This window comes from Brassica napus, chromosome A4 (genome assembly GCF_020379485.1).
Source record: "Brassica napus cultivar Da-Ae chromosome A4, Da-Ae, whole genome shotgun sequence".
NCBI classification, from domain to species: Eukaryota; Viridiplantae; Streptophyta; class Magnoliopsida; order Brassicales; family Brassicaceae; genus Brassica; species Brassica napus.
In genome coordinates, this window is record NC_063437.1 from 9002119 (window position 1) to 9012955 (window position 10837).

At 38.4% G+C, this 10837-nt stretch overlaps 2 protein-coding genes across 2 annotated transcripts; one reads left to right on the forward strand and one right to left on the reverse strand.

The window, feature by feature from the left end:
* Nucleotides 1-992: 992 nt before the first annotated feature.
* On the reverse strand, nucleotides 993-6020 carry LOC106449497 (alkane hydroxylase MAH1-like). Its single transcript, XM_013891250.3, has one exon. The coding sequence runs from the start codon at nucleotides 3251-3253 to the stop codon at nucleotides 1670-1672; it is 1584 nt and encodes a 527-aa protein (XP_013746704.2). The 5' UTR covers nucleotides 3254-6020; the 3' UTR covers nucleotides 993-1669.
* A 222-nt stretch (nucleotides 6021-6242) lies between these two features.
* Nucleotides 6243-9846, forward strand: LOC106445931 (kanadaptin). Its single transcript, XM_013887583.3, has 12 exons — nucleotides 6243-6665; nucleotides 6733-6818; nucleotides 6905-6984; nucleotides 7059-7114; nucleotides 7195-7243; nucleotides 7407-7553; nucleotides 7630-7725; nucleotides 7857-7970; nucleotides 8078-8208; nucleotides 8310-8554; nucleotides 8638-9429; nucleotides 9523-9846. The coding sequence occupies exons 1-12, from the start codon at nucleotides 6310-6312 to the stop codon at nucleotides 9570-9572; spliced, it is 2202 nt and encodes a 733-aa protein (XP_013743037.2). The 5' UTR covers nucleotides 6243-6309; the 3' UTR covers nucleotides 9573-9846.
* The last annotated feature ends 991 nt before the right edge of the window (nucleotides 9847-10837 follow it).

The following is a 10837-nucleotide window of genomic DNA, read 5'->3' on the forward strand; positions in this document are numbered from 1 at the left end:
TCTATTTTTTAAAATTCTTTTTATTTTTATTGGGAAAAGCTTTGGTGAGAGACCCAGGTTGTGGATGCTCTTGGGAAGTAAGGAAAAGATAAGCATAAAAAAGAGTAGAGAGTAAGGAAAAAATCTTAAAACATTAGATTGTTTGATCTCCACCATTCATTGAGGAGATTCCCATGTATAGAAAGGGGGTGAGAGCCTCATTTGTAACATATCCAAGAACTTAATAAGAGTACACTTCTATAAAGCCCTTTTCTCTAAATGTTTCTAAGAGCAAATTTGAATCAGTTAAATGCGGATTTAGAAATTCAAAGAGGTAGAAACATGTAGTAGTGGCCCTGGATAGAAGCCAAGGAAGCAGTAACTTCCGGCCCTTGTAAAATATTTATTTTTCAGCCAAATTTTTTCAATATTTCTAGTAGTTCTGCTGGTTATAAGCATGTGGTGTTCATACTAGAGGTCTTGTCTTTGAAACTTCTTACCATCATTTAGATCCAATTATTTTTTTTACAGGCCCTCAAGTTTTTGTGTGCTTCCAGCCCAATTTTTTGGACTTTCTCATAGTTGGGCCTAGAAACATGCTAAGGCCGTTCTGAGTCGAAAAAGAGTCAATCTATGACACATAGGGGTGGGCAAAAAACCCAAACCAAACCAAACCGAACCAACCAAACCGAAGTTAAACCGAACCAAACCAAACCGTGTTTTTTATGTAACCCAATTGGTTCATGTTTTACTCAACCCGAACGGTTTGGTTTGGTTTGGGTTTAAACCGAACCAAACCGAACCAAACCGATAATCCAATATATATATAGTAAAAATATTTATGATATATATATATGTATTAACATATTGTAAATTTTAGCTAAAGTTTCGTTTTTCATTTTTTCATAACTTCTATATCTTAAAAAAAAAATTATAAATACGATTCAAATAATACTATTATATATAAAATCATGTAGCATAAGTTTTTATGTTCTCACTCTATCGTTTATGAGTTGATTATTTTTTAATAAAAGTAAAAAACTAATGCCTTCATATTTTATAACCAACCCAAACTACACCGAACCAAACTAGACCATAATAATGTAAACCGAACTAAATCTAAACCAAACCGAACTGAACCGAACCGAATTAAACCCAAACCGAACCCAAACCAAAGCTACTTTGGTTTTAATTGGTTTGAGTTTTATAAAACCCAAATTACCCAAACCAAACCGAACCCAAACCGAACCCGAAACTAAACCGAAATGCCCACCCCTAATGACACAAAGCTTACATTTAGACTTTAACAATAAAAATATATAACGTGCAGTTATTTTTTTTATAATCTCTCAAGTTTTTGTGGGCTTCCAGCCCAATTTTTTTGAAATTTCTCAGGGTCAGACCTTGAAACATGCTAAGGCCGCATGTTCCGACTTGAAAAAGAGTCAATCCATGACACAAAGCTTACATTTAGATTTTAAAAATAAAAAAATGTAACGTGCATCTGCATGGAGTATTTATAAGGTAAGGAATTACATTTCAGGAATTATATAATAAAAAGGAAATACATTACATAAAATCACAAATACCAAGCCTCCAAAAACCAGGGGGCAGGTACATGACATTACATATTTACCTTATTTTTTATAATACACAAGATAGATTTTGGAGCAACTATAAGATTATTATTTCAAGCTGAACATTTCTTAGTAAGTGTGACTCGAAGACCATGATTCATCTGAAGAACAAGTCTAGGCTTTGGCTCAATCTTCTGTCCTTCGATGAGCTTAACATCATAGTTTTGTAATATCTCTACAATTATGGCCTTCATTGCAGTCAAAGCTAAATGCTTACCAGGACAAGTTCTTGGGCCACAGTTAAACGCTAAGAACTTGAAGGACGGCTCATGTCTCAACCCTCCTGTCTCTGAAATCCATCTCTCCGGCTTGAATTCCAATGCGTCATCTCCCCATACAGATCTCATCCTCCCTAACACATAGATAGGGATGATAATGATAGAGTTTGCATCGACTTTGTGCCCACTTGGAAGTACATCTGATTTTATAGGAGATTTGCGCTGGAACGGAACTGGTGGATAGAGCCTCATTGCTTCACACAACGCCCCATGTAGATACACCAACTTGTTCAGATAAGCTTTGCGATCGATATCCGACCATGGCCTCTCTTGACTACTTGTGGATTTTGGTAAATTTGTGTTGATCTCTTGGTGAATCTTGGCTTCCACGTAAGGGTGTTTTAGGAGGAGCCCGAAAAACCAAGTGAGAGCAGTGGAAATGGTATCCCTCCCTGCGGCAATGAAAGTTAAAATGGTGTCTCTAAGGAACTTATCATCGTTTGGTTTCAAGAGCTCATACTTGCTTGTATCTAGCTTTATGTGAGATGTCAAAAGATCTTCACTTTCTCCATTTGAATGATCATGATCATGATCAAATCCTTGTGATCTTATCTCTTCTCTCTTTGCAGATATATATTTCGCGCAGATTCGATCAAAAGTGGCACCCGCTTCTATCAACGTCTTCTCTTGTCCCAATTCCATCCGGTTTTGCAACTTCCGTAAGAATTTCGGCATGATATGCCTAATCAAAATGGCATCCCCGGCATTGTCGAAGGCTTTTGCAAACTCAACGTCTGGCATTTCAAAGGAGAGAGATTGAGGATCAGACCCGGTGATTGTAACCAGGGCTGTATCGAACGTGAATCTCCGGAACACATCCTGCAAGTCCACGATTGTCCCTTCCTCTGAATAGCGATTGAAAAGAGGAAGAAGCACGTCCTTGAGTTTACTTGTAGTGATACTCATTGAAAAGTTTTGAAAATCTTGATGGCTGAGCATGGCCTGAATGGACATTCTTTGATTCTTCCATAGCTCTGAGTCGGTGTTGAAAATCGCGTCTCCGAAAACATCAAATATCTCGTTGAAATCCGATCCTTTGATGTAATTGGAGAAATTTGAGCTAAATATATGATGTATATTTGCTGGATCAACGGTGATCAACGCATCCATTCTAGTGAACCATGGACCCTTGAATAGAAATGTCAAATTCTTCTTCTCAATGAACCAGATGATATCATCGATCCCATTGTGCCACACGAACAAAGCTGGAACCATCCCAAGAACAGGCCAGTTCCAAGCGTAGCTTTGAAGGGTCTTCTTGATAAGCAAGTAACCAAAATTTTTCTTGATGAAGAAGTAATAGAAGATGACAAAGCAAAAAAGAGATATGGATGCTTCAAATAAGTCGATAGAAGCCATTAGGGAATTTTTTTTTTTTTAAGGGAAGTTTGATAGTGGATAGATAAGAAGGAATTGAATTATATATATACATGGACAAGGCTACTGTTTGACTACGTTTAATTTTTTTGTAAAGGATTCGAAATGTATTAGAGATATCTGAAAAACAACGTGAATATTAACCAAATAAATCTTAGAGAATAGGATAAAAATTGATCCGTGATGATTGAGACTTGACAGTGCAACGTTGCTTAATAAAGCTTTCTTGAATTATACACATGATATATAATACAATAACTCGAAGTCCCTGTTTCCACTACATCTATATATGACTAGAGGCTTTACCTTCTAATTCACGGTGAAGATATTTCTGGAAACAGCGTGTCTGAATTTAAATAACCATGTGGATCAATTGAACTAACATTAATCATCGTATTATCGCAAAAAGGAGCTGAATTGTCGAGTGATCTAACCTACATGCACACTTCACGTTAATAGCATCCGGCGCAAGGAAATTCAAGTGTCGAATAAGTTACTTAAATGAGTGTTTCTGGATGATAAATCAATTACTTGGATGAAGAGTTTTCTTGCTAAGAAAGTAATACCAGGGGTTGATGATGTTTTGATGAGGAGCTAGCTAAACTGAGCTGTTTTCTAGTTGCTTTGTTGAAAATATAGCATTACTACTGTTGAATCTTAGTTTCGTCGGTTCTTATAAGAAGAACAAACTTCATTGTAGATTATTTTAAAATCATTTTTATTGATCAACAAAAGAGATTACAACGGTCTTTGAACAATATTTAGAGAGGATGAGTGAAAACATTCAGCCAGAGTAAGTAAAACAACACTTTCAATCGATGAGAGTAAAGTTAAACAGAGGAAACCCCTAACTCGTCGTCAGCCTGTATGAGTGTGTATGTTTATATATGTTTCCTAATGCCTCGCCTCCTCTGTTTATACCCATGCCTCTTCTCCTGTTTGTCCCAAAATTGACTTGAACTAATAAAATGTACTGAGTCTTTTGGCCGAGCTCTTGAGCCTATCTTAATGGGTCGAGTCCTTGTGTTCACCATGCTTTATCGAGGAGTGCAATCCCTTTCTAAGAGTAAGTTTCCCAAATTTACTTATGAGAGAAAAAGTGGATCTCAATGAATTTATAATAAGATAAATAGGTCATGAAAATGAAAATCGCGGCAATAAATTTTGAGAAATGGCCTTAGATAGTCTTATACCAATTTTTTCTTCTTATTCTAGACTACAAAGTCCAAAATTACAAAAATGTTTTATTTAATATGAGCATTTACTATTTTACTATTTTACCTTTTTCTTTTTCTAATTACATTTTTTCTGAAAATTGAAATCATGAAATCGACGATGACAGCTTGCTTCATGTCCGGCGTCGATCATCTCGACTGTCATTATCTCCAGTGTCGATCATCTCGTCTGTCATCATCCGGCGCCGATCATCTCCATCGCCATCATAACCACTTTAATCATCTCCGTAATCGAGCTAAGCGTGTTTGCTATTTGTGTGAAAAGTCAATTATGAAATTGTCTCTCAAACTAGTAGACTACGAGTCCCTCAACGGAGACGTGAAGAAATGTCAGTATGCAATCAGAGGTTCTCTCTTGATCAGACAAGCCTACCAAAGATATCAACATGCGTAAGCAGAACAAGACACCAAGAAAAAGGTTTTTCAAATTTGTTAACAACGAATTTTCGAAAAAACTTTCTTGAAACTACCCAAATCATTCCTGAAATTTAGAAAACACTACTCAGTTTCACAAGCACAAACAAACATGCGTAAACCAAACAACTAAAAATACCACATAGCTGGTTCTCGAAAATGGCATCTGGTATAACTCAACTGTATCTAGCAAACAACATAATCGAAAGTACCAAACAGTACCAAACATTACCTCAAAAGTCAAAACCTTGTGTTCCCAAAAATAAGCAGCCTTTGATTTGAGCTCCAACAAGTTCCAAGCCCCTTTCCCTCGCTGGACAACAAACGCAACAGAGCTTTCTCTTTATCAGAACAACCTCTCGGGTAATGGTGTTTCTCTTCAGCTACAAACAGTACCAAACAGTTTAATGAGACACACATTACACTTGCGAATAACGAGAACAAGAAAAAGCTATAATTTTTATGTATGTTCTTAACAAGAAAAAGATACAACTTTTAGAGGAACAAGAGAACTAATACATAGACACACACATGTTTGAAACGATATCATATCACGCAATCAGACTAAAACAAATTTGAATCTGAGAGAAATAAATCATTGGTTAAAAAGAACTAAGAACATCAAAGATTCAAAATGGCTTAACAAAAAGCAATTTCACGAACTCATCTTCTTCGGTAAGCCAAATTCTGTAAATGAAGCTTAGTGAGATTCTTTCTTTGTAAATCTGATTATGTTTTCTCTGTTGGATTTGAACAACAAAACAAGCTCAAATCTAGTATCTGAAGAACAACAAATCGAAACCCCTAATTTTCAATTCAAAAACATTAAGAAGAGAAAATTTTCAAATTTTCAATCAAACACTAAGAAGAGAAAATTTTCAAATTTTCAATCAAAACCCCTGATTTCGATTTTGAAGAGAAAACATTCAGAAGTTACATCTATAAATTTCTATTTTGATTGTAAAGACTGTGATGTGGTGGTTCGGCGTGATTTGTCTCCGGCATATCAATAGCGGAACTTCGGCGAGAGAAGACGAATCTTTTTTACATTTCTTTTTTATTTGTTTGGTATATTATTAACTGAAGGTATTAGAGTCTTTTGAACAATTAATGAATGCTATTTAAGTGATCTTCTATTTCAGAGTCTATTTTGGAGACCAAAACTCAAAAGTTTTTCCACAGTTTAGTGTGGTGTACCACTATAGTGTGCCCCATAATTTTTTTCCTCGGCCAAAACGATGGTTTCCAGACCCCGGTTTGGTGTGGCACCACTATAATTTGGATCCGGTTCGCTCAATCCATATCTTAAACCAAACCGGGTACCGCCTCACTGATCTCTTTCTCCCAATATTCTGAATCGTCTCATCTACAATCTGCAAATCATCAGCGATGAATCCTCCTCCGCCGCGAAACCCAGCCCGTGATCCCGGGCCTGAACCGAACACTAAACCGGCTTCACAGAGCGATGAATCCTCCGCCCCAACGGAAGTCTCGTCGATGAAACCTCCGCCTCCCAGAAACCCTAACCCAACTGATCTCGACGCAACGGAAGTAGCAGCAAACCCCGATCTAACCGTAGATTCCAAGGAAGTTTCCGTCGCTGCAGACTCGGATAATCCACCCCGTGCTCGATCCGCGAAGCAGAGCCCCGTCCCGTACACTATTCCAGAGTGGAGCGGACCTCCTAGCCATCGATTTCAGCTTGAAGTCCTCAAGGAAGGCGCCATTGTCGACCGTTTAGACGTGTAAGCTCTCTTGAACCTAGTTTTGATTTCGCCTGGTGCCGCCTTTTGTTGATTTCAATCTTTGCAGGTATGAGAAAGGAGCTTACATGTTTGGACGTGACGTCCTCTGTGATTTTGCTCTTGAGCACCCATCGATTTCACGGTTTCATGCAGGTAATGATTAAACTTAGTATCCATGTCAGAGTGTTAAACCTTTCGATGGCGTTTTTTTTCATTCTGTTTTTGTGATGTCTTGCCAGTTATTCAGTACAAGAGAAGTGGTGTAGCTTATTTATTTGATCTTGGAAGCACTCATGGAACGTTAATTAACAAGAATAAGGTGTGGCTTTAATAAGTTTGTGGCTTTGACTTGCTCCTGGAATTGTTCTAACAATGTGTTTGTGGTTATTACAGGTTGACAAAAGGGTTTATGTGGACTTGCATGTTGGTGATGTTATTCGATTTGGCGGGTGAGTCTATCTTTCCGTGAAGTCTATGATGATTATCTTGTCGGTGTTTGATCTGAGATCGCTCTTTATTTCGTATGCAGTTCGACTCGGCTGTACATTTTCCAAGGACCTTCAGAGTTAATGCCACCAGTAAGACAAACATTCCACTTTACAGAGTTTAGTTATTGGCATATGTTCTTTCTTTTGGTTTTAAAATTCATCCCATTACTGCTATACAAGTAATTTCTGGAGAGACTGTTGCTTTTGCCTTCCTGTGATGTCCCTTTGATCTGCTTTTGGTATTGGTTTTTAGGAGAGAGATTTGCAATTAATGAGAGAAGCAAAGCTGAGACGGGAGATGTCAGAACGGGAAGCTTCACTTCGGCGTGCAAGACAACAAGCATCCATGGCTGATGGTGTTTCATGGGGCATGGGGGAAGATGCTATTGAAGAAGAAGAGGTAATCATGGTTAACTCATATGTTACTATTTCTGAATGCTGACTGAGTTTGTGTTTAATACTCTTTGGATATGAAGGAGGATGTTGAAGAAATCACGTGGCAAACGTATACGGGAGAACTCACACCAAAACAAGAAAAAACTAAGGAGAAAGTATTGAAACGGCTGGAGAAGGTTAGTTTTTTATTCCCAATGTTTCAAGTTTCAACTCATCGTCACTCATAAATAAAGTTAGAGATATTTTATTAATTGATAGACCACTCCCACTTTGCCTCATCTTTGTATGGAACTTTACTCATGTGCAGATTGGCCATATGAAGAAAGAAATAGCTGCTATTCGAGCTAAAGACATTTCTCAGGGTGGATTAACACAAGGACAACAAACACAGATCGCCAGGAATGACCAGAGAACAGCCGAGGTAACCTTTAGTGTTGTTTTTATGGAGTGGTAACTAGATCCTCATGAGAATCTTCGATTTCGGTTACATAATTCTTTGTTTGGCTCCCGTCCCTTTCAATATAATAGCTTCTCGAAGAGCTTGAGACCTTGGAGGAGACACTGAATGACAGCATCCGAGAAAGTTTGGGTGCAAAAACAGGGAGAAAACCAAACAGTAAGAAGAAAGGAACTGTAGAAGATGAGGAAGACTTCTCAAGGTACTTCAAGTGTTCAACCTCTGTATCTGCATCTTCATCTAAAAGTATTGCTTGTGTCTGTTGTGTTCTGATTCTCACAAGGGATACTGTGTTCTTTTCAGTGATGAAGATGACTTCTATGATCGGACCAAGAAGAAGAAACCATCAACACAGAAAGGCACCGAAAGCCAAACTGTGGAAACGGTTGACTCTCTTCTAGAAAAGCGAGACAAAGTTTTGAAAGAAATAGAAGAAAAGAATGAACAGCTTTTGGCAGAGAAGAATAAGATGGAGACAGAGACTGTCCCAGAGGTTGCTTCGGGAGACTCCCTTGATGCATACATGACCGGGCTGTCTTCAACACTTGGTAACTCTACAGTTCTATTTTATCCTTCTATTCAGGTATATTTTGTGGATGATTTAAAAAAGTTTTCCTTCTATTCTTGTCAGTGCAAGACAAAACTGCTCAGATCCAGCAAGAGTTGTCTACTCTTCAGTCAGAATTAGATAGGATATTGTATCTTCTAAAGGTTGCTGATCCAAGCGGAGAAGAGGTTAAGAAAAGGGAGTTGAAGTCACAAGAACCGGAAATTAAGAAATCGGAAATTCCTCCTGTAGAAAAGAAGAAGAACCTACCATTAAAACCAGCTGATACTGATGAGAATAGAGAGAAAGAGGTGGGCAAAGATGTAGAGGGCTCCAACAGTAAGCCTGAAGTTGAAACGACAGCAAGTGAAACAGCTGAAGATAAGAAGACCACTGTGTTTGTTCCAACAAAACCCCAATGGCTCGGTTCCTCTGCAAACAAAGACACAGCTGAAGAGAAGAAACCTGAGACTGTAGGTGCTGCTGCTGCTGCTTCTACTGATAGTACAGATGATGTTGATGGGTTTGTTGACTACAAAGATAGAAAGACAATGATCGAAGGTGCAACAGGATTGATAATCAGAAAACGGAAGCAAGAAGACAAGAGCAAAGAAGAAGATGAAAAGTCAAAGGAAAAGGAAAAAGAAAAGCAAGCAGAGGTCATGGCACAAGACGCAGTTGCTCTCTTGTTGAAGCATTCTGTAGGGCATCGTATAAACGAAGAAGACGAAGGAGTCGGTAAAAAGGAAGAAAGTAAGCAAGGAGGTGGCCGTAGTAGAAAGAAAAAGAAGACGGATAAAAAAGTACTTGGTCCTGATAAACCAGAATATCTGGATGAAAGCACAGATTATGATTCATCATGGGTACCTCCCAAAGGTAAATCAGTACACTGATCAGTACACTGCATTTTGAATCGAATTCAGTTTTAGAAAATGGTGATAGCGCTGATGAGTGATTTGAAATTTGTAGGACAATCTGGTGATGGACGGACGTCTCTGAATGATCGTTTGGGATATTGATAGGCATTTTAGTCCCCAAGAGCAAACCATGGGATCAAGGAAAGGTCATAAGTGTGTAGCTTTAAACATGTCAAGTTTGCATTATTCATTTTGGTGAGATTTATTGGTCACATTCGCAGTGTTTCATGCTGTAAGTTGAAAGTGTGAAGTGCTTCTTTGGTGGCTTTCTTCCCTTAGTTAAATTAAGCTTCAACTAAAAGCATAGCCCTCTTCTCTACCAAAAGAAACAACATTCGATTTCAGTGCATAATGTGTTATTTGATTTCAAGCTGAATATTGATGATGTAAACTAGAGATGTTTTCCATAATAGAACACGGCAAGATATGAAAAAAAATCCAGGGATGAGCTAACATTAGCGCCTCTACACCCTCTAAGGATTTTTGATGTAATGGTGGGAGGACTTGGAGTTCACATTCGGAAGTTAACAATTTTCAGCCAACCTGTTTCATGGAGAATGTTAGTATCAGAATCCAGGTATAGCATTGCAGCTTTACAAAGCTGACTCTAGCAATTTTCAGCTACCTGTTTCATGGAGAATGTTAGGGTAAGTCTAACACCTTGGGATTGATGAGTATCGTTTGGAAAGGTGTTTCTTTCTATAAGCTCTTGAGCCAAAATAGTACAAGGATATGCCATTTGGGTGTGATAAGAAATATTTTACACGACCAAATATGGCTCATCTTTCTTGATAATGTGAATAATCTTAAACAGTTCGATGCTGTGGCTCATGAGATGTCGTGGTTTGGTTCTGGAAGTATGGTTATCAAGCCAACAGAATATAAAAAGCTTGTGGAGCACCATGGTTTCAAAAGTATCTGCTATGTGGATTTTCCATCTAGAGAAGAAGCTCTGAAGATCCTTTGTGGTTTTGATTTTTAGCCAAAACTCTCCACCTGATGTGTTTATAGCTGCGCTTGCAGAAAGAATAGCAGAAAATTGTAACGTGGTTGCCAAATATGGGTTTAAAACCCTCGCCAATAAAGCCCGGTAGTCAACACAAAAACGGCAACTACCGTCCTTCTTTGCGAGCAACGCTGGGCTTGAAAATGACTAATGTTCTCCTGAATGATCCCAGCTTTCAACATTGCTGTCACCTGACGCTCTATATATCTCTTCCTTCTGTGTGGGTAACAAAAGGGTTGTACACTCACGGAATTGCTTCCCTGTGAGAGGGTGATTGCGTGCTCACGTCCTCTTGAACGCGGCAATCCGTGAGGTTCCTCAAAGACTTGTTGAAAGCGAGCAATCAACTTCTGAAATGCTG